This window comes from Myotis nattereri (genome assembly GCF_964212035.1).
Source record: "Myotis nattereri genome assembly, chromosome: 9".
Taxonomy (NCBI): Eukaryota; Metazoa; Chordata; class Mammalia; order Chiroptera; family Vespertilionidae; genus Myotis; species Myotis nattereri.
In genome coordinates this window covers 66624092-66648405 of record NC_138084.1, presented here as the reverse complement: position 1 = coordinate 66648405, position 24314 = coordinate 66624092, and the positions used below count along the sequence as shown (strand labels likewise).

The 24314-nt window shown below is 43.6% G+C and overlaps 1 protein-coding gene across 4 annotated transcripts in view; it reads right to left on the bottom strand.

The window, feature by feature from the left end:
- The window catches only part of YAP1 (Yes1 associated transcriptional regulator), a gene marked incomplete at its 5' end in the record, with an annotated part of 114514 nt that extends 100006 nt beyond the window's left edge, over positions 1–14508 (bottom strand). For all 4 annotated transcript variants that reach the window (XM_081098749.1, XM_081098750.1, XM_081098751.1 and 1 more), the window contains 2 exons: positions 10899–11149; positions 14188–14508. In XM_081098749.1, coding sequence (XP_080954875.1) covers positions 10899–11149; positions 14188–14508 — 572 coding nt within the window. The remainder of the gene's footprint in view (positions 1–10898; positions 11150–14187) is intronic.
- Positions 14509–24314: the final 9806 nt, after the last annotated feature.

Sequence of the window (24314 nt, the reverse complement as noted above, 5' to 3'; positions counted from 1 at the left end):
TTGTTTTAATCTTAAAAGTTATCCAGGTGAGCTAGGTAAATTTTAACTGTGACCCTATCGCTGATAAGTCTTAGTTCCAGGCAGGGTCTCAGAAATCTCCATTTATTTATTTAGCTCATTCACCTTAGCAATTGACTATTTTAACACACTTCCTTACTCTATATAGTTAACTAAAATGTATGGATTTTATTCTACTCCTCCAAATTATTCAACATTTCAATGCCTTTTACAACACCAAAGTATACTGTTTTTCAGTACCATTTAACCCTTTTCACTGATGGTCTGGTTTTACAGTGGTCACTTAAGATTTTATGTGGTTTTAAAAAGGTTTGCTTCCTCTTTTCCAGAAAACATTTCCATATATCTGCTTTTTAACCTAATCAAGGTAGAGATTGATGAAAGTAAGTCTGACGAAATTCAACTAGAAATCATCAACAACAAAGGGTCCTATCCTACCACATCTCAGCCACCCCCTCTGGGTAAATCTATTTGAACCTAAACCCAGTTTTCATGAAATTCGTAACTACTTACATTTCCATGGTTAGGGTTAGTTTATAGGTAAAGAAAATATTCTCTCCAAAATAATATTGAATGTAAATAGTAATTGAGAAAATGTTAATTTTTTTAAAAAGTGAAAATAAAAGTAAAATTATTCTGTAAAATAAAAAAAGAAAATTCTCTGTATTAATATTATACATTGAAAATGGCCTCCTGGCCGAGGCCGGTTTGGCTCAGTGGATAGAGCGTCGGCCTGCGGACTGAAGGGTCCCGGGTTCGGTTCCGGTCAAGGGCATGTGCCTGGGTTGCGGGCATATCCCCAGTGGGAGATGTGCGGGAGGCGGCTGATCGATGTTTCTCTCTCATCGATGTTTCTAACTCTGTCTCTCTCCCTTCCTCTCTGTAAAAAATCAATAAAATATATTTAAAAAAAAAAAAAAAAGAAAATGGCCTCCTGAATACAGCCCAGGCTACTTTTCTGAGGTATCTATTAAAAGAGGACTTGCCAGGAAAGCAACAATCTATACTAAAGTAAATCAAGTTATATACCTCGGGGGTTAAACTACACAGTATACCAATAATAACTTAGTCAATTTAGATATGCATATTTTCCTTATCTTATCATCATAAATGTTGATGAAAACTAGACAGAAGGAAGGAGTGTAGGAAGACATATACATGCCAACTTCATAAAGCTGTTTTTCTTTAAAGTCCTACTTTTAAAAGCTATGTATACTAGAAAATGACGTACTGATTTGATTATCTCTATTATCATATATAAGAATAGGAATTAAGTGTCCAGTCTCTCTCTGCCTCCTCACACTATTTCAGAATCCAAACCCTCTCAACAAATTCTGTCCAATGCCCAATGCCAACTGCCCTGATGTCAAAGTATACAGATCGCCCTTAGGAAAATCTTAACACATGAAGATGTAAACTAGCAAAACTGACATTAAATGGAATAAATGTACTTGAATTAACCATCTGCCTGGGAAAAGCATTTACCTAAGTATTATTTAAAAAATGATCCTGTAATATTTAAGTCAAATCATATGAAACTGTCTAGCTACTTATTTGGGACTTAGAAAACTGCAACTTTACATACCAAGTCAACCTAATAACCACAAATTGGATTTACTAGTACAAAAATTCAGTCTACATACAACTTTTAAAAACTTAGTGCACACTCCGCTCCCTGGCCCAAGGAGATGGGAAATTTTATGTTTCCAAGAAATGGAGCCAGAGGCTCTGGATTCAGACACCTGGCGCAGCCAACAGCAGGGATGGAGCCCCACACTCGTCAGCCCTAAAACACCAGTTTTAGTCTTAATACCCATCACCACCAATGCTCTCTAGAAAGAGGACTGCAGCCCGGCCAGCGTGGCTCAGTGGTTGAGCATTGACTTATGAACCCGGAGGTCATAGTTTGATTTCCCCGTCAGGGCATATGCCCAGGTTGCGGGCTGGATCCCCAGCAGGAATGTGCAGGAGACAGCCAATCAATGATGCTCTCTAGATATTTCTCTCTCCCACCCTCCTTCTCCCTTCCTCTCTGAAGTCAATAAAAATATATTTTAAAAATTTTTTTAAAGAAGAGGACTGCAGTTTTTTTCTGGAGAAATTGGCCACTACAAGAGAACCTAACTAAGACACTGAAAGTTAGGCCCCCACAACTTCAGGGCCTGGTTGGTCCCTGACATATCACTGTAGTGAAGCTCACTTGAGACACTTAAAGTAGAAAAAAATTTAAAAAGACACACCTGCTATATCCTCAGAGAAACATTTTATTACTACTTCCATGAAATAAGAACAGCATGTCATTAAAATAACAGCCCTAATCTGCTTAGCTCAGTGGATAGAGCATTAGCCTGCGGACCAAAGGGTCCCAGGTTCGATTCTTGTCAAGGGGACATACCTTGGTTGCAGGCTCCTCCCAGGCCCTGGGGGGGGGGGGGGGTGAGGCATGCAGGAGGCAACCAATCAATGTGTTTCCCTCTGTCTCTCCCTCTAAAAATCAGTGGAAAAATATACTTGGGTGAGAATTAACAAAAAACCCAAAACAAACGAACAAAGAACACACACAAAGGAACAATGAGCTCACAAAAGGGCCCCTGGAATTATGAATGATAATCACCTTTGGGGAGGAAGGGAGAAGTCAACTGAAAAGTTAAAAATTAAAGTTAACATCTCCCAGAAAAAATACCAACAGGCTAATAAGTGTAGGAAAAAACGGGGGTAAAGATAAGAAAATAAAAAAGTTTATTCTGACTGGTTATTCCAGGTAAAGAGAACAGATAAAACAGACTAGAAGAAATTACACAAGACCTAATAAAATAAAAAATCTTTCCCAGGACCAAAGGAGAGTTAGGGCAACCACACTGCAAAATGTGAAGAGGGCCCAGCCAGCATGGCTCAGTGGTTGAGCATCTACCTGAACGGGGTTGCGGGCTAGATCCCCAGTGTGGGACATGCAGGAGGCAGCCAATCAATGATTTTGCCATTATCATTGATGTTTCTTATCTCTCGCTCCCTCTCCCTTCCTCTCTGAAATTAATAAAAATACATTAAAAAAAAAATGTTAAGAGCCACCATTCACATTGAAGAGTTTCCAAACCATGTAATCTTTACAATGAATAAATTATTGCTTCTCGGCCTTTTGGCTAAGATCAAGTGTAGTATCTGTTCTTATCAGTTTAACAATGAATAAAAAAAGGTACATACCAAGGAACACCATGAAATTTAAGACCACCACCCCCTGCCCAAAGATAAAGAAACAAAAAACAAAAAAACTAAAATCCCCAAGGAAGCCAAATTGGGTTTAAAGGCTCAACAAGAAAACTGGAGGCTAAAATAAAACGATGCATTGATTTTAAAACACCAAGGAAAAATAACTAAATTTAATTCTACAACCAAACTGCCCAGCCAATGTTAACAGATAAAGATATTGTTAAACACAAGAGATCTCAATGACGTTACCTACCAATGTACCTATTTTCTCAGCAAATTCCTGTGGGATAAGCCTACTTAAGCCTACTCTGAGAATGAGAAAAATCAAGAAAGAGAAAAGCAACAAATAGGGTAACCAACCAACAAGAGTGAAGCAGGACCTGCCAGGATGAGAGCGAAGAAAAGTCCCAGTGTGAACAACATAAACATGTTATTTTTATAATAAAAAACATACACCTTCTTAAAAAAACCGTAAAATCTGATACATAGGAGAGGAAAAAGAGGGAGGGAGGGCAGTTTCATTCATATAAAAAACAAAAGAATCTCCATTCATGCTTGTACATTAAAAAATCCACATTTTACCCTCATCTCCTAGATGGTAGGTAGGTTCCTTCCCAAAAGCCAACTCCATATTACAGTCACTTCTGAGTATGTGAGAAGTTAAATTTCGAACAGCTTTCTAATCTACATTTAATTTTGTGAAAGCACATAATAGCACTCTGAAGAAAGTTCTTTACTCAAAACCCCAAATCAAGTAGTCTATAGTCAGTTTTCATGAATGTATCAAAAGCACATCTCTCTAAACATACTTACTGGTCAAATAAAGACCTTATTTAAAAACAAACAGAAAAACTGCTCACTTTAGGATAAGTAAGCAATTGCTAGAGGAAGGAAGGAGCTTTTAACAAAAAGAACCTTTCCCACCCCCAAATCAGGACCCAGCTGAAGATTTGATAAGTCCAGTGAAGAGAGAGAGAACCACTCTAAAGTGAAGACAGATAACAGAGCTAGCCACAAAAAAGCATTGTAAATATTTGGTGGAAATAAACAGCAGTATTTTAATAGATATCCTTATCTGCATTATTTTGTTAATTTGCAACATTATTCAGAAAAATATCATTTGATGTATTCAAATATCATTTGATGTATTCAAGAATATGATTTGGGGGGTAAGGGTGCCTGGGGAGAGGTCAATGGGGGGAAAAGGAGGCCTATGTAATACTATATGTAATACTTAAAACAATAAAGAAGAAAAAAGATTATAATTCTCCTCATGCTAAAAACCAAATGAGAATTAAACTACTGGTGACTTTTTCTTGTCTAAAATACTAAAAGAAAGGAGGGAAAAAAGACCTTTGTGATTTATACCAAACTTCTTTGTTTGCTTTTAGAAGGGGTCAAGCCCTACCCAACAGAAGTGTTTCCACTGTGGCAGTACTTGTTCCCAGGAAACTTGGTGCTACAGTACTTGAGCAACCAGAACCATGAAGCAATTCTTCTTCATTAAAAATAGCAATGCCCCTTTCATGGCTTGAAGTTCTGATTAATCCCAGAATCAGAAGCCCTTTTTGAAAGAACTGCATCACTTAGTAACCATAGTTATAGAACCACATGGTTCTCCTACAATGCTACTCAACTATAATTAAACTTTCAAGCCATAATTAATGGCTAAATTATGCTATTACTGAAGGTAGCAAATTAGGTTTGAATAATCTAAGTCTTAATAACTGATTTTTAAAGTGATTTAACTTTGATTTGCCCTAACCCTAAACTTCACTATGCATTTTCACAGCTAAAACGTTAGGTTTAGAGGTTACCTCTTCCCCAAAGCCTTAAGGTAAATGGCAATTCAGAGTTATTTGCGTATCAGCATTACTATTTTAGGATGCCAATTTGCATTATTTTTTCTAACTATCAAGTAAAATTTATTTTTCCACATTACTAGTGAGGACTGATCTCAGGACAACAATAACATTTTTTTAATGTTTCAATTATTCAAAAACTACTTAGGTTTTTTCCTTAGGAGTTAACATAAGACTCTGAAGGGGGGATATTTTTTTGAAAGTTATTTTTTAAAGAAAATTAGCCTACCATGTTATAGCCCATTGAGAGTTTGCTGCATTTAAACATCTAGCTTGTTAACTAAACATCTTTTTTAGTTCACACTCAAAATACTCATTATTTTCCCCAGGAAATACATTAATCTCCATGTTCTATTTACTCTGTCACACCCACTATCTTCCAACTGTTTTTCTTCTGCCACTGTATTCAACAGTTCCTCGGCGTTTTTCTGCCTAAATCATTGTGGCACTGCGGCCATTCTTCCCTGAGATGCCCACCCACTGAGCAGAGCCAGCATTTTTTCTTAGAGCTGAGGGCATACTTTCATCTTCTCTCCCCACTCAACCTCAGCAGCAAGACAAACAGGCAGAGGCTGGCCTTCACCTCAGATAGGGAAATATTCTGTGATTATAATTTGAATTGGTGTGGGGTTTTTTGCAGCTTAATCAACATTTAATGGCAATATTACAAGCTTTTCACTTTTAAAAGGAAATCATATCAAGTTAACTTGATATAGCAAGAAACAAAACCAACCCCATCCCCCCAAAATAACTTTATTCTTTATGAAACTGTTCCTTTTAAAAACACCTAATCTTTATTGTAAGTAACAATACACATTGCATTTGTGTAGTCTTCTGCGGGGCAAGTGTTTGGGAGAAGCATAGATCAAATTATAACAAGCAACAGTTTAATTCATCTTTAATTGATACATTTCTAAGGTAGCTTTTTTATTTTTTTATTTTTAAAAATATATTTTATTGATTTTTTACAGAGAGGAAGGGAGAGAGATAGAGAGTTAGAAACATCGATGAGAGAGAAACATCGATCAGCTGCCTCCTGCACATCTCCTACTGGGGATGTGCCCGCAACCCAGGTACATGCCCTTGACCGGAATCGAACCTGGGACCTTTCAGTCCGCAGGCTGACGCTCTATCCACTGAGCCAAACCAGTTTCGGCTTCTAAGGTAGCTTTAATTAAAGCAGTGGAGCATTAACTTCTGAAATAACATAAAAAAGAATCAAAGCATTTATAGTGATCAATAACATCTGTAAGGCAAGTTCACTTAATGTTGTAAAACTGGCTAATTTATATTGCTGTGCAATGTTGAAAATCTCTGAACAAAATACTCTTGGATCAAGATACTCAATATAACTTTTAATCAGATCACAGCCACATGAAACCTTCAGTCTTCAAAGTATGAAAACACTGGCCAGTACTCAGAAAGTGATAAATAATAGAAATGAAACAAAACGATCTTTTAAAAATTAGAACCTTACTAAAACAATGCAAATTTACAAACTTTTAAAATCACTGCATCAGATTTCTTAAAGTATAAAATCCTATATGGTACATTATATACAAGAAGTTCTTTGTACATGGTAATAGTTACAAGGTATCAGGTTCAATAAAATAAATCTGAGAAAAACATTCCTTGTAACCAGAGATATTACAGAATACTAATTCAGGAAGTTATTCAGCAGCTTATAAAGAAATAGGAAGTTGTTGACCAACTACTTGAAGAACTATTTCCTGTAGGAAAACTGTAAGACAGCTGAAGAAGGCAATACTTTTCAGAGTAATAAAGAGAAATGATTTTTAAAAAATAAAAACTCAACATATAACTTTGAAGAACTAAGTTTTAAGCAGTAAATTCAGTAGAATAAATATTATACATAATATACAGGCTAAGCTTTTTTTACATACTTCACAATTGTACAAGAGCTTAAATATGTATCATTGATAAATGTAGGTAGAATCACCATAATTCACTTTATCGCTTGTCAAGCTAAGGCACAAGTCTTTTCCAGAAGATCTCATTAACCTAGGAAGAGCTTTAAAAATCCCAGCGGCTGCCTGTCTATAATCCTTCTCCCGTACTCACTCGGCCTTGAAACAAGAGGATGGGCCAACTGACTTCAGTCATCCATCTGTGGTTACAAGGCAACAATTAGTTGCTCCCAAAGTCAACATTTATAAGTTTTCAAACAAATTACATCACCTTCTAAGTTTGGACCTTTTATGATCAGATTTCTTCATGACAAGTATAAATCTCGATAAAGCATATACTTGGTGTTTTTTGTGGGTTTTTTTTTTAAATCTTCACCTGAGGATATTTTTCCATTGAGTTTTAGAGAAAATGAAAGAGAGAGGGAAAGACGGAGAGAAATATTGATGTGAGAGAAACATCAATTGGTTGCTTCTTGCACACATGCACCCCGACCAGAACCCGGGCTGGGAAGGAGCCTGCAACGAAGGCCCTTGCCCTTGACTGGAATCGAACCCGGGACCTTTCGGTTGGCAGGCCGATGCTCAATCCACTGAGCCAAACAGGCTAGGACTAAATTATATACTTGTAAGTGAAAAGTTAGTTCCAACCTAAAAATATATTAAGATATAATTTTTCACTAGTTGTAAAATATGCAACTAATTTAAGTTTTCATTCTACATTTAGCTGGCAACAAGAATTTTCTTTAGCCACAAAAGGAAAATATATAAGTATGGATTGCAAAGAGAGCCTGACTTTGAAACATCAAGACTCAGATAAAAATGAACTTTGACAGAAGCAACTTGGCTCTAAAAGCTTCATTCATTATCATCTTTGACTCATAGGACAGATAGTAATCATTTTGCAGTACACAAAAATAAGTTGTTTATGACAACTCAAAGAGACAATAATTTCATGGAAGTAGCTAACAACTGCATGTGAACAAATCTTTTCATAACTTTTCTCCAAATTTCATATTGTTCATCAAGCACACAATCTTTAGAATAATACCCATCTTCCACATCCAATTTTTAGGGGCCCTCTCAAGAATTCCTGACAGATACCAGCTAACCCATGATTTTGCCTGCTTTTACTGACGAAGATCTCTCTCTCAGGGAAAACCTTCTATTTCTGAAAGGAATGATATGAGAAAATTATTCAACTGAGTCAAAAATCCTAATATTTCATAACATATAATAAGCCTAATTTTACTTCCACATGAGTCCCTCCAAAAATATTTCCCCCGCTCCATTTTTTTTTAATTGAGGTACACATACCTCATTACATACAACATTATTCAGGTGTACAACATGATTTGGCATCTATATATATAAAAGCCTAAGCAACCATCAGACTGTTCGACCCGTAGCTATGACGCGCAATGACCACTAGGGGGCAGATGCTCAATGCAGGAGACGCTGAGCTGCGGTGACTTGGCACCTGGAACCAGAGAGAAGGAAGCCCAATTCCAGGGTGCATCACCCAAGAACCACCCTCTCGGGACCCCTTGGGGGATGTCGGAGAGCCAGTTTCAGCCCGATCCCTGCAGGCCAGGCTGAGGGACCCCACAGGTGCACAAATCCATGCAATGGGCCTCTAGTTTTTATATATATATTTTGATCTTTTAAATATATATCTATATTGCAAAATGATCACCACTATAGTTAACATCTGTCACCATACATAGTTACAGAATTTTTTTTAAATATGTTTATTTATTTCAGAGAGTGAGGAAGAGGGAGAGAGATAGAAACATCAATGATGAGAGAGAGAATCATTGACTGGCTCCCTCTGCACACCCCCACTGGGGATCGCAACCTGGGCTTGTGCCCTTGACCAGAATCGAACGTGGGACCCTTCAGTCTGTAGGCCCACACTCTATTCATTGAGCCAAACTGGCCAGGACCAGAATTTTTTTTTAATTTTTAAGATTTACTCACTTAGCAACTTTCAAATAATGAAATTCAAAAATTCTGAAGAACAACCATGTTTATCTCTCTTTTTCAGTTTTTTTTTTTTCTTTCCCAGGTGAGCTTCTCTCCACTCCTGCAACCATTACTCTTATGGCATAATTTTCATATTACTTGGCCTGGTGTAGCCTCCCGGCGGGCCCGCTGGAGTGGGGTGCTCAGAGTGATGTGGTATGTGTACATACCCTTCATTAATCCATCTTTATCAAATATCTTTAAGAGAAACACTTCTCATAGGAAGAACCATTGGAGGCTTTAAAAAATAAAATTATAGGACATTTATTTCTGCTCAAAACAAAAGGATTACTCAAAATGAAAATATAGGCAGATGTCACCAATAAGCAATTATTACAAAATACAAAAGACTAAGGAGAGCATAAATGTTGCTCTTTAACCTTATACTTTCAGGGACAGAATCAACCAAAGAAAGAAGGTAAGCAGGCTATTAAGCTGTTTAAAAATCTCCCCAGGTCAGCATGTGACCCAGCAGGGAGAGGTTCAAAAAAGTACAGCCTTTCTTTTTCCGCCTAACAACCTGGTTTGTTTCCACTCCTTTTCCCTTAAAGACACATCCTCACAGCTAGCAGCTCTTTCAATCATTTACTTTGGACGCCTGCTTGAGAAGAAATGATCTTGCTCATGCAGATGAGTTTGCCAGACTTGTGTGTACTTTCCAGTCTCAGGCCCCTTATTGTTCTGGTTGAAACTTGACCCTTTGAAATGGATACCAGGACATCAGAAAACGAATTAAAAGAAGAAAAAAGTTGCAGTAAAGGGAACAAAAACTGTAGAGACTTTTCAAGATCAAACTTTTTCCTCTGCTCATCCCCTAACTAAGCCTGTCTCTCACAAAAACTGTATCTTACGTTACAAAGTAACATCCTACCCTGAGAGTCAATTAATATAAAATACTAAGACGCACACAGTAAAACTATCAATTGTATTATCTAATCTAATAAATATATGTTACACTTGCCGTAGGAGTAGATGCCAAGACAGATCTCAATCAAAACAGTTTTTCACTCTATTATCTCAACCTGATTAAATAGTACTAAGTAAACTACTTTTTTAAAACAACAATTTCAGTAACATTTTGTACACACTTAAACAAGCCAAGCCAAACAAAAATATTAAGGTCTTATCTATAATTCCAAAGCGAGAGGGGATAAAATTTTATTTTGATCTTTTCAGCTTTGATGAAATTTTACCATTTTGTTAAGCACAGAAAGTCTGATAAAAATAAATAACCCAATGGCCTTGTTTTCACTTTTCTAAAGGAGGGATTCAATTTTGAAGACCTGCTAGTAAGTTTGCCACTAAGAGGTTGTATATTAAACCTAAAAATTCTGTTTCTCTTTACATTGGGGGGAGGGGGGGGATCCTGATAAATCACATCAAACTGCAGATACATGGTTTGTTATTTCACAATCTAAGATGCTGTAAAATTATACTCCCAAAGAAGTCCTACTATTTTGTAATTCTTCTTTACTAGTAAAATGTTTATTTAAAAAGATATTAGTACTATACATATTTCGTAAGACTATGTCGGCCCTATCATTCTCACAATTTGAATTTTCTCATGGTATTCTTTCAGTTTTAAGCTAATCAATAGGTCTGGCACAAACTCAAAATGAGAATACCCTAATTGCCATATGAGATTATTAAAAGGCTCTGAAACAAGAATCAATCAAGCTTTCCAAATTCACCCAAGCTAAAGAAGGTATTTAGATAATACCAAACTGGGAGAAAATAATTACGGAAGATTAACTGCACTTGACAGAAATATTAAGTAAAATAAAAAATAAATGGCATTGTAACTGTGTTTTCCAAAATACATTTTCCTTAGAAAACTATCTCCCTCCATATTTTCACTTACTTTAAGAAGTATCTCTGACCAGAAGATGTCTTGGCCATCTCCCAGCCTGCTGGCAGAGGTACATCGTCAGGTATTTCAAAAGAAGACTGTCGGAGGTGCTGAGCAGTGGGGGTAGCTGCTGGGCCGGAGACCACTCCTGTGGGGGTCAGTGTCCCAGGGGACACAGCTCCCAGCTGCAGTGAAGCTGGAGAGGAATGAGCTCGAACGTGCTGTGGAGTCAGGGCTCCTGCCGTGCCTGCATCAGTACTGGCCTACAGGAATATTAAAATGGAAAATTTTTAATTGTTTTTAAGTAGTCCCTTTAAATTTCCTAGATAGACTTTCATTGCAACCGAATATCTAAGTACCAAAGGCAAATTTCAACATTTAATATGTGACAGAGAGAAATACAGGTATGCAGATGGGTATTTTTAAAGGTTTTATGTAATTGTAATATGTACTTTTACAAACATTTATAATTTTATTGATGAGCAATCCATTTAAGTGAATTTTCTACCTACTACACATTTGATGTGCTTTCTACATATTTTAAAGACAAATAGTACAGAATGAATGAAACATCCCTAAAATAATAAATTTTGAATTTTAAAACCTAATTTCTATAAGGCCACTGAAGTATGGGTGCTTTCCCAAGTTTTAAAATGTTCCAGGTATAAATGCAAGCCAAGGAACATAACTGCAGTTTTTTCACTAGCTAATATTTAAGTACGTAGTTAATTTTTTTTCTAAGCTAAGCCCTAAACACATGACAACTGTCATTTTTTTCCTCATCATGGACAAATGCCATCAGTAAAACAACCATCACAAGTTATATAACTTTTAATGAATGCAAAAGATTTAGAACTAGCCAAATGTTCTTAAAAGCCACCTAACGAATGAAAATCCAACTATATTATTTGTACATAGATAATAAAGATGTCAACAGTTCAATTACAACATAACTTAAGAACTTACATATACATATGAATGAATTTACATCCAATAGTTTGTGGATATTATTTGCAACCCATACACTATGCATAATTCAGTTATTTAAATTCCATTATTAGAATTAGGGACTGATTACCAGAAAGTTAGAATTTCCTAGATTCATATATGCAAGGAAAGGAGATTGGAAGCAATCAGAGAGGCATTTATGCCTTAAACAAGTCATGTACATTTCTGAGTTTCCAATCAGAATATATTTGAATTAGGAAATCATCAGCAAAAATAAGTCAAACTTACAGATGCATATCGCTTAAGAAACTTATTAAAAACAAATCTATATTAGACAGTCAGTAGTATAAACCAATAAACTGCTGGATATAAATTCTTGTGCAATTAGACTTGCAGCGATTCTCAACCTGTGGGTCGCGACCCCTTTGGCGGTTGAACGACCCTTTCACAGGGGTCGCCTAAGACCATCCTGCATATCAGATATTTACATGACGATTCATAACAGTAGCAACATTACAGTTATGAAATAGCAACGAAAATAATTTTATGATTGGGTCACAACATGAGGAACTGTATTTAAAGGGCCAGAAGGTTGAGAACCACTGATAGAGTATACTTTTTAGCTGTAATTATTTTGGGGCATATAGGTGCCACAAAATGGGGAATTCAATCTCCTATGTGTACTATGCTTTCAAAACATATTAACTAGCAGCATAGCCCTGTCGTCTGTAGAGTGCAATGCCAACACACACTGACCCATGAGTCCAGAAACCCACTTCCAGGAGTAAAAGAAAAAGGCATAAAGTCTACTTCTGACAAACTGAAGTATTTAGGCAAACGGCTAAATTGTTTTTCCTTTCTCCTTCTTAACCCAGGTTTTTGCCAGCAGGTTAAGTGAGTTTTTCTGAATTCCAAAATCCCTTGGTCTGAGGCAGGAGAACACACAACAGGCTCGCAAGAAGGTGGGGGAGGAATGGGAACGGGAATGGGGCGATAACTCTTCTTCTTCTCACTCAAGTTACAGCCCAAGTGGACTAACGACATCGCAGAATTTGGAAAACCAATCAACTTTTGGGCAAAGTTCCTAAGCTGAAATTTAGCCTGAAGCAAGTTCTTTTTTTAAGATGAAGAAACAAAGGAAAAACCTACACTCAACCACTCCACGGGGACCTATGGGGATGTGAGCGCTTTCCTAATAGTTTCACTTCAGCGCCGCATCCAGTGGACCCAGTAATCGACCGCCGCGCTGTGTGTGCGCCACAGTCACGCTCACGTCCTCAGCGAGAAACGAAAAGGCAATGGCGAGCCTCGGATTAGTCATCGCTTCCCCAACAGTAACTTTTAATCACAGCTGAACCAGGCGGGCAGGACTCGGCCGATGAGTCAACCTGCCCTGTGTTCTCCGAGGCACCGGAATGCGCGGCGCGGGGCCCGCGCAACGTGCAGATGCGGCTCATTCCCCCGCATTTCGGGGAATCACGGCCAATCACGGTCTACAACCGGGACACCCGCACGTGAGCCTTCGAGGTTCGAGGAGAGCGAGCCCGCCCGCCCGCGTTCCAGGGAACCAGGGGAGGCGAGCGAGGGGCGAAGGCACCAACTCCATAAACAACTTCCAGGAAAGTCTGGATCCTGTGCTCAGAAAGGGCCGGGGCTGCGAGGACAAGAAACGCTCTCGGGAGCGGGAGGGGGAGGGACGGCCACAAACCGAGGGGACTTGGTTCCACCACTCCCCATACCCCCGCCCCGCGCGCCCCTAATCAACCCTGGGAAACAAGAGAACAATTATCTGACTCCCCGGGAGGCTGGAGGGGACCGGGGGGCCCCGAGGACAGGGGGCTTCGGGACTCCACTTCACAAGCGCGGCCGCCGCTGGCAGCGCACCCACTCGGATGCCAGGGGCGCCCCCTCCCCCACGGCGGCGGCGGCGTGAGCGAAGGTGCGGGCGCGGTGGCGGCGGCGGCGCGCGCATTGTGCAGCCCACCGCGGCCGGCGGCTCTCCCCACCCACCCCCCTTCCTTCCTACCACCTCCCCCGCCAGCCCGCCAACCTCCCGGGAACCCCAGGAAGAAAGAAAGAAAGGAAGGAGGGAGGGAGGGAGGGGAAAGCACGCCCCCCGCGGCGGCAACCGCAGAGACCAACTCCGAGCGGAAAAACAAATCTCGGCCCCGGACTCCGGCAGGAGCGGGAGCCGGGCAGCGCGGCCCAGCGGGCGCCTCCCGCGCCTCCGCGTCCCCGGAGACCCCGCCGCCCCCGCCCCGCCCCGCTAGGGCTCCCGGCCCCCTCCCGGCCCGGGCTGGCCGCCGCCCCCGAGCCCGCCGGCGGGGAAGGCGCAGCGGGGCGGCGCGCTTACCTGTCGGGAGTGGGACTTGGGCTCCGGCGGCTTGAAGAAGGAGTCCGGCAGCTTCCGGAGCCTCATGGGCACCGTCTGGGGCACGTTGGCCGTCTTGGGGTTCATGACGGCGTTGAAAAGCGCCTCCAGGTCGGTCTCCGAGTCCCCGCGGACGTGCACGATCTGGTGTCCGGCCGGGGGGGCCTGCGGCGCCGCCTGGGACCCCGGGGGTGCCGGCTGCCCGGGCCCGGACGACGGGCCCTGCCCCGGCGGGGGCTGCGCGGGCGGCTGCCCCGGGCCCTGCGGGGCCGACGGAGGCGGCGGCTGCTGCCCGGGATCCATGGTTTCTGCCTCCCCGACGCGCGCCCCGACCAGGCGGGCGAGGGCTCCGCCCGGCGCCCCGACTCGACGGGCCCGGGCGCGAGAAGCGGTGCGGGCGGCGGGCGGGCGGCGCTGGGCGGCGGAGCGACGCTCTCCTGCTCTCAGGGCCGGGGGGCTGCGCGGCGGCCCCGCATCCCCCGCCCCGGCGCCTCCGCCCCCGCCCCGCGCCCCGGCTCCACTGGTCTGGCGGCTGCGCCTCGGGAGGGGCGGCGAGGCCGGAGCCGCGGCGCCTGGGAACTGGCTGCCCTGCGCTCGGGGACGGGCGCGGGACGGCCGGCCGCCTGTGCCCTCCCCTTTTCTCTCCTACTTCCTCTTCTCGCTCCTTCCTTCCTTCCTCCCTTTCTTTTCCCCGCGGCGGCTGCGCCCGACTGAGACAGAAACTCGCCTCCGCCGCCAAAACTAAAGTTGAGAGAACCGCCCGCCCGCGCCGCTCGCCGGCTCCGCCTCCTCCCGGCTCTTCCTTCCTCCGCGCGCCCGCCCGCGCCGGATCCCGGGGCCGAGGGCGCTCTTCCCCGCGAGCAGCCGCATTCCTGCAGACGCCGCCGCCGCACGTGACCGCCGCCCGGCCCGGCCCGGCCCAGCGCCCGGGGCGCCCGGCCCGCGCCCTCCGCGGAGGCCCGGCTGGTTTGGACGTCTGGTCCCCGCCGAGGACGCGGCCGCCCTGGGCCGCAGGAAGTCCGGCCCGGCCCTTCCCTTCCCGGCCGGTCCCCGGAAAGTGTCCGCAGGGCTTCCAGGTCGCCCCGAGAGGCGAATGGAGGGACAGGGCGCGCGGCGAGGTGTCAGTCCGCTCCCCCCTGTCCCCCCCGCCCCTCCCGCGGGAGCTCGCCAGCAGCCGGCGGACGGCCGTGCGGGGGGAAGCCTCGAGGACAGGTCGGGGTTCGGTTGCATACCCGCGAACAGGCGCTGGTTTGGAGAAGGGTGCATTCTTTTGAACGGCAACTTGGTTTTTTTCCACTTTGGACTGTGCAAACACCCCCCTTCCCGGGGATAAACGGTCTCGGTAATTTGAAGTTTTGAGTCTAGATCTGTGAGTGATGTCATGCACTTCTTAAAAAACCCCACCAATGTTGCCTTTTTTTTAAAAAAAAAAAAAAAAAAGCAAACTTTTTTAACACTGACACTTGCAGCATAGACATGAAATCGCAGCGGGGGGGAAAAAGTCAGTGCTTATCGGTCGTGAGGATTCCTCTGTGAACCCGCCCTCATCCTCGAGGGGACGGGAGTCCATCCCCTTATCCCTGTGCCTGGCACAGGGTGGGCTCAGCGAATGTCGGCTGAGTGAGGAATGAGAGGCGCTCCCCCAGCCACCTGGCTCTCTAAGTGGCCGTGCGAGGAGTCCATTTGAAATCGTTAAAAGCAAATGGGAAAAAAAAAATTTAATTCATACATTCTGATTATTAAAATAAGCAACTTTATTGAGATAGAAACAGGCCACAGGACTCATCCGTTCAAGCAACTCGGTGTTTTTAGCATATTCACAGGATTGTGCAACATCCTTCTGATTTTAAATCCCTTTCTGAAAGAAGCCTAACTTGTTTTAATGATTTTTGTCCGCAGTGCTAGTGGAGCAGATGTATAAATAGGTTTAAGCAAGAAAAGGTCCCCTGCGCAAAAAGATAATCTTCCTCCAGCCAGGACATGCCCGGGAGAGTTCTGAGGAAGGCTCTGTATCACTTGGGGGTGGGGGAGCTGGGGTCCCGGGAAGAGGCTGCGGGCCCTCCAGATTGTAAAGCAGGAGCTCTGCTCGGCTGCTCTGGACCCCAGTTCCATCTGAAGAAAGGGATTCCCCCCCCCCCCCCCCCGTGAAGCCCCCCATGCTCCTTAGGTTTATCTCCACCCCAAACCAAAATGTGCATTTAACCATAAGCGTGTAGGTTCTGGAGTTACAGAGATTTGAGTTCAGATCCCAGTTCCACCATTTACTAGCTGTGAGACATCGGACAAGTTACCTATTACCTGTTCTTTAATTTCTTTAAGATTGTGGTCACCGGTAAGAACAGCCACCTCCTCTGCTGAGGCATTAAATGAGTCAACGGACATGAAATACGTGCTTAGCTCAGCGTTTGGCCTATAAGCTCTGCATAAATGTCAGCTGTCCTTGTCCAGGTCCACAGTTTCCTTCCCATGTAGTGACATGGCCTCTCTTTGCAGCAGCTTCTCCCGCTTCCCCAAAGATCCTGTCGGCAGTCCCTTCCTCTCATGTCCAGTAATCAACCCACACAAAGCCTTTGGACAGAAAGTATGCATTAAAAACTTCAACTGAAAAACAAATTCGAAGAACCAAAGTGATTACAAACCTGGGGTTGTAATGGAAGCTGTCCCTTAACTAGAGCATTTACAACTATGAACACTATAATTAAAGGGCTTAGGGTGCAGCAGAGGTTGCTTTGTTCAATATTGTTTCACCTGCCATTAAAATGAGAACAAAATTGCTTTGATAAGTGGATTAAAGGGCTGTTTGGAGTGATTTTATGTTCTGTAAGCACTGCTGAGGCATCGACCAAGATTTTGTAATTGACTAGTCCTCATCTATAAAGTTTCAATCACAGGTTAGTGTTGAATAACGATAACATGTATTCAATCCTTTGCCCCTCTCTTCCTTTCCAGCCCCACTTTTGGAGCAATTATCAATGTAAGGCACCTTGGAATAGGGAGTTGCTTTCTTCAGACAAAGACCCACCATTTTCCTGGGTCATTTTCAATGTCCATGGAGATCACTATCTCAAAACGCTAGTCTCGCAATGACTTGACTTCTCAGCTACAATGGACCCTCATCTCCACTCCACTTCAGTCACCTACTCCTATGTCCACACCCCATCATTGTCCAGAAATACTTCAGCTATGAAATCAAACTAGGTTATACTATTCTCTCAGTAACCATTTGGCCCTCTGGTTTCATTACTCACCCCTCATTTATTATTAACCTCTCTCTTTGCCACCAACCTATCACTCCTGTTTTCCTTTCTTTCCCAATTCAGTTTAGAAATCATAACATTGCTTCAACCTCTCTTAGTCATCTGTGTCCTCAATTCCATTGCCTCATGTATTTCAATGAATCTTTGAAACTGAATTAATCCAGTCATCTGTCTTTTCCACCCAGTATCTAAGGCTTATGGGGGCCTGGGCCCCACATTTAGACATTTTGTCAAACTGAGATTATACTATCATCCCAGAGATCTACACCTGCACCAGTACAAGAAGGCATTCATTGTAGAACTTTAAACTTTGTCCTGTTACCAAAGGACACTCTAATGCATTATGAATTAATGTTTTAAGTAAATTCTGTAATTATCTGGCAAATAGCACACAGTTACATTGCACTGTAATCGTTGTGTGTTAAAAGCATTAATTTGCTCTAAGTGTAAACAATTGAAACATACCTTGGTTTTGTAACCCTCTCGACATTCCAGCATGCTTGAGTAGACTGGGGGCTTGAGAAAAGGAAGTCTCCAGCCCTCTCTCAACCTCTGAAAAGCCTGGCTAACACCCAGGTTCCTGGGGGGTGCTGGAGGGAATCTCTCAGGCGCGTGAATTGGTGTCTTTCTATATTTATAGTCTCTAACCATCTTTCCCGTGTCTGCAGTCAGCTTCTCACTCATGTGACATGGCTATTCTAAACTTTACTGCTCTCCCCATCATGGTTATTCATCATCCACTTACCCTTTAGAAAATCACATCACCTCCAACTACTCAGAGTACGGAGACCACCATGCACAAAAGCCCCACAAATCTTCCCCTGAACTTACAGAAACACACATACAAGGCTTGGCTTGCACATGTACATTTTTTTTTTTTTTGGAAAGAGCAGTCCAGTCCACATGCTTGCTTTTCACTTCCTCACCTTTTATTCATTTACCCTCTGACTCAACACATCCAAAATTGAACTCTTTACCTCTACCCTCTTCCACCTCCAACCACACACACACCCTCCCAAGCCACATCCTCCTTCTGATTCACCATCTCAGTTAATAGCATCATGATCCACTCCCTTATTCAAGCCATAAGCGTGTCCTTTTAATCACTTCCCTTTACCATAAATTACATACAGCCAGTTAATAATTTGTGTTGTTCTTTCAGATCTCTGAAGGTCTGCTGCCCAGCTCCATGTCCATTTCTACTTTACTTCCCATCCATTTTTACAGAGCTTCCGAAATCATGTCCTTGCTTCTAGTTTTACGTGGCTCCGTCTAGTTTTATGTGGCTCTATCAGACTTCTACTCTGATATCAGAGTGATCTTTCTAACATGCGAGTCTGATCATGGTGTGAAACCGTTCAAGACAAATTCATGGCATATAACCTTAACCATTGCCAGTCCTTGCTTCTCTCCTCAATCCATCTCTTGCAACTCACCAGTAAGTGTTATGTTTTCCAGGCTTATTGAACCACTTGTGATTCCTTGAATACGCCACTTTCCCTCTGAAGATGCTGTTCTTGCTGTTTGGAACCCTCTTTTCACCTGGTTTCCCTTGTACTCAACCTCCAACCTCTGTACCTACTCTAACAAAAAGCCTCCTTGCTTTCCTCTTCTCAGTGGTCCCCAACCCACACACCTGGTGAGAGGCTGCTTTTTGGGGCTCACATAATTCACCCACCTCCTCCATCATGGCACTTACCATAGTTCGTTGTGATTGTTTGTGTGTCTGTGTCCCCAGTAACACTCTGGGTCTCCCCTCTCTTTGTCCCCATGCCAGCAATGCTGACAATAGGTTCTCAGCAAACACAGAAGACAAGGAGGGGAGGACGGTAAGGAGGTACCCCAGAGCCCAAGAATAGAGGTATGGGTTTGAATGTCAAACAACTAACTTGCTGCCATAATTCCAATTTTGAAAATTCATTCCATTTCCACAGGCCACACAGATGTTTCTCAATCATATACTTCTAAGACTTCACAACATTTAATAAATTGCTTGAGTTTTAGAATGTTCTTGATGGCATAAAAGTAACAGTTAACATTGGATCAGACGTGCTGAGTGCTCTAAATGGCATATCCCATTTAATCCTTAGAACAATTCTTTAAAGTTAAAATTAAAAACAACCTCTGATAGCCCTACAGTGTGGCTCAGTGGTTGAGCATCAACCATGCACCAAGAGGTTGCCTGTTCAATTCCCGGTCAGGGCATATGACCCTCAATCCCCAGCAGGAGGCAGTCAATCGATGTTGATGTTTCTCCCTTTTGTTTCTCTCCCTTTCCCTCTCTCTCTCAAGTAAATAAAAATACATTTTTAAAAAACAACAACAAAAACCTCTTATAGATGAGGAAACTGAGGCACAGAGAGTTAAATAACTTGCCCAAAGTTGTACTGCTAGTATGTGATAGAACTGAATTTGAATCTACATTTCTGATTCCAGAGCTCAAATGCCCCATCAGGAACATTATATTTAATTTCAGACAGTTCAAATGCTGGTTTAGAGTTATGAAGTCTTTTTTTTTTTTAATATATTTCTTTATTGATTTAAGAGAGGAAGGGAGAGGGGGGAAGAAACAGAAACATCAATGATGAGAGAGTCATTGATTGGCTGCCTTCTGCACGGCCCCCACTGGGGGCCAAGCCCGCAGCCTGGGCATGTGCCCTTGGCCGGAATCGAACCCAGGACCTTTCAGTCCCCAGGCCGACGCTCTATCCACTGCGCCAAACCAGCCAGGGCGAGTTATGAAGTCTTAATGTTAAATATTGAGGACAAAGCTAGGTTGATCTCTAGAAAGTCAGATTGAAAGTGTGAAGAGACAGTCTTTCATTCCAAAGGAGTTTAGAAAAAAATTAATGGACAGTATACTTTTTAGGGGTTTTCCTACTGCAAGGGACATAGTTTACCTCAGTTAAGGAGGCTCTACCTTAAGAATTCACAGAAAGGGAGCCCAGCTGGTATGGCTCAATGGTTGAGTGTCAACTTAAAAAGCAGGAGGTCACCATTTGATTTTCAGTCAGAGCACATGCCTGGGTTGCGGGTTTGGTCCCTAGTGGGGGACGTTCAGGAAGCAGCTGATCAATGATTCTCTCAACATCATTGATGTTTCTCTCTCTCTCCCTTCCTCTCTGAAATATATATAGATATGTATATGTATACACGCACACACACACACACACATATATATATACCACAAACACACACACATATATATACACATATATACTAGTATATATACTAGAGGCCCGGTGCACAAAATTCATGCACTTGAGGGACGAAGTCCCTCAGCCTGGCCTGCACCCTCTCGCAGTCCAGGAGCTCTTGGGGAATGTCTAACTGATGGAGTGGGCCTAAGCCAGCAGTCGGACATTCTTAGCACTGCTGCAGAAGCGGGAGAGGCTCCCACCACCACCACTGTGCTCACCAGCCATGAGCCCGGCTTCTGGCTGAGCACACAGACCACCAATGGGAAGCTCCTGCATTGAGCGTCTGCCCCCTGGTGGTCAGTGCACATCATAGCGACCGGTCGTTCCACCATTGGGCCAAAACAGGCTCTCCAACATCTACCGAGGGGTCCTGGACTGCAAGCGAGTGCAGGCCAGGGCGAGGGACCCCACTGGTGCACAGTTGGGGCCGGGGAGGGACACAGGAGGTTGGCCAGCTGGGGAGGGAGAGCGGAAGGGGTCCAGGGTGTGTCCGGCCTGACTCACTCAGTCCCAATTGGCCAGACCCCAGCAGCAAACTAACCTACCGGTTGGAGTGTCTGCCCCCTGGTGGTCAGTGCACATCATAGCGAGAAGTTGAGCTGCTTTAGCATATCATTAGCATATTATGCTTTGATTGGTTGAACGGCCAACCAGATGACTGGACACTTAGCATATTAGGCTTTTGTTATCCTATCTAATAAAAGAGAAACATGGTAATTAGCTGTATGTCTGCTACCCTTCCCATTGGCTAATCAGGGCAATATGCAAATTAACTGCCAGCCAAGATGGCAGCCAGCAGCCAGGCAGCTTAAACTGAACATGAGGCTTGTTTGCTTCAGTGACGGAGGACTCCAATGTTCCCTGCTTGCCACTGCGGGCCTCTGAGCTTGCAGTTTGAAACATTGTTACAAATATAGAAGCTAAACAAAACCCCAGAAACCGGCTTTTAGCCAGCTGGGATCTCAGAGCTGGAGTTGAAACAGTGTTTCGATTATAGAACCCAAACAAACCAGATACCTGCTTTCAGCAGCTGAGGCCTAAGAGGTGGAGCCAAGCCTCAGAGCTAAAGCTGGCCCAGAATTAAAAAAAGAAAAAAGAAAAAAAGAAGCGGTTGGGAGCTTCAGTCACCCGCCAGCCTGAAAACAGCCCTCAGCCCCTCACCCAGACTGGCCAGGCACCCCAGTGGGGACCCCCCACCCTGATCCAGGACAGCCTTCAGGGCAAACCAGCCGGCCCCCACCCATGCACCAGGCCTCTATCCTATATAATAAAAGGGTAATATGCCTCCCAGCACCGGGATCAGCGTGACAGGGGGCAGCGCCCAAACCCCCTGATTGCCCTGTGGCTCTGTGTGTGACAGGGGGCGGGGCCACAACTTCCCTATCCACCCTACTCTGTTCGTGACAAGGGAAGGTGCCCCAACCCCCTGATCAGCCCTGCTCTGTGCCTGATAGGGGGGAGCTCCCCAACCCCCTGATCGCCCTGCGGCTCTGTGTGTGACAGGGTGCGGCGTCCCAACCCGCCCCCCCCCCCAATGGGCCCTGCTCTGTGTGTAACGGGGTAGAGCCATAACCTCCCCATCGGCCCTGCCCTGAGTGTAACAGGGTACAGAGCCCCGACCCCCCTGATGGGTCCTGCTCTGTGAGTGACAGGGGGCAGTGCCCCAACCCCCTGATTGGCCCTGCTTTGTGCATGACAGGGGGTGGCGCCGCAACCTCCCCATTGACCCTGCCTTGAGTGTGACAGGAGGCGGTGCCCCAACCCCCCAATCGGCCCTGCTCTGAGCCCGACTAGGGGCTGCACCTAGGGATTGGGCCTGCCCTCTGCCACCCGGGAGCAGGCCTAAGCCAGCAGGTCGTTATCTCCCGAGGGGTCCCAGACTGCGAGAGGGCACAGGCCAGGCTGAAGGACCCCCATCTCCCCCCCACAAGTGCACAAATTTTTGTGCACCGGGCCTCTAGTATAGGATAAAAGGCTAATATTCAAAGTGTCCTCTCAGGAGTTCGACTGGGAGACCAGGTCGCTCGCTATGATGTGTGCTGACCACCAGTGGGCAGTGCAGAATGAAGGAAGGCCCCGGCCAGCAGCTGGCAGCCGGAAAAGGTAGGTCCTGGCTGGCAGCTGGAAGGCCCTGATAGGCCCTGATTGCTGGCCAGGCCTAGAGAGAGACCCTACCCGTGCATGAATTTTGTGCACCGGGCCGCTAGTGTGTATATATATATATATATATATATATATATATATATATATATAAATTTTTTTTTTTTTTTTTTTCTTCACAGAAAGGGAGAAACAGTCCTAGCATGTGAAGCTGGGCTTTGTGGATCTCTAGGTCTTGCTTGGGATTTACTGAAGTTCTAACCACATTGGTGGTGATCTCCCAAACCCCTAGAATCAATTACTCTCTGTAAGTTCCCCTGTCAGAGTGATCCACTACTGGGACTCGGCTTCCCTTCCTGCTAAAACTGGAGAAGTCCCTGTGTCTCTTACTCATGATTTTGTTCACTCATGGCTTCAATAGCCTCAAAGCTTCTGCTTATTCCCTTCTGTTTCTGGATCTTCCTACTCCCTGCGAGCTGTCTGTCTGGCACTGAGTGGATGAAATTAAGATGAAACGTTTGTATAAGTACTTCGAAAGTGCTGATTATGTGCCAGGAATTGGCAGTAATTGGTTTAATTATGCTTATTTCACAGGGTAATAATGAGGATTAAATAAGAAGTGTGAATGAGTTTTTATTATTGTATCATGTAGATTAAGAAAGTCTGATTTGAATTGACTTGATATAATTATGTGATGAGAAATTAAGGAACAGTTTGCTAAAGAAAGTTCTCTTTGACCAGATAGGACTCAACTATTCAACTCAGATATTATTTCAGAGTTCTCCACTTTAATATTTAGAAGATATTTTGTGTGTACTTGAGAATTAACATAGCCCTGAAATTATTTTTATTCTAATTCATGTTCTGAATTCTCAGATATAAAATGGTTATTACCACAGCCTTTAGCAATTATTATGCATTAAACACTAATCAATAATTATGAGCTAGACTCTGGCTTGAAGGAGATCCCTCTGAAATAGCTAGAAACTACTATGAACAGTAAATGCATAAGGTAATGATCAGGAGCTTTGTTGGTTTTAAAAACTGCTTTTCAGCTAGTTATAGGGAGAAGGGAATCTCAAACGTCATAGCTCCACCTCTAATTTATAGATGGAAAATACCCACTTTAAAAAAAATCAAAAACTAGTACAAATTATTGTTCGTATTATTTAACAGATATTATCAGAATTGAAAAATAAATTTAGCATACAGATAGATATTTGAAGTCAGGGTCCCTGCAAAACTACATATGCAACTAAAGGGTAGGTTCTGCAACTCCTGGGGTATTTATTTATTCAAAATCCATTACTTTGAGGTATGTTACAAAAGGTGTTGTTAGACTGGAATTTTGTTTTTGTTTTCTTTATTGATTAAGGTATTACATATGTGTCCTTATCCCCTCCTTGCCTCCCAACCCTCCCCCGGTCATGCCCTCACCCCGCTGGTTATGCTTCTATGCATGCATACAAGTCCTTTGGTTGATCTCTCCCCCTTACCAAAATAAGTCAGTCAGAGAAAGATAAATATCACATGATGTCACTCATTTGTAGAC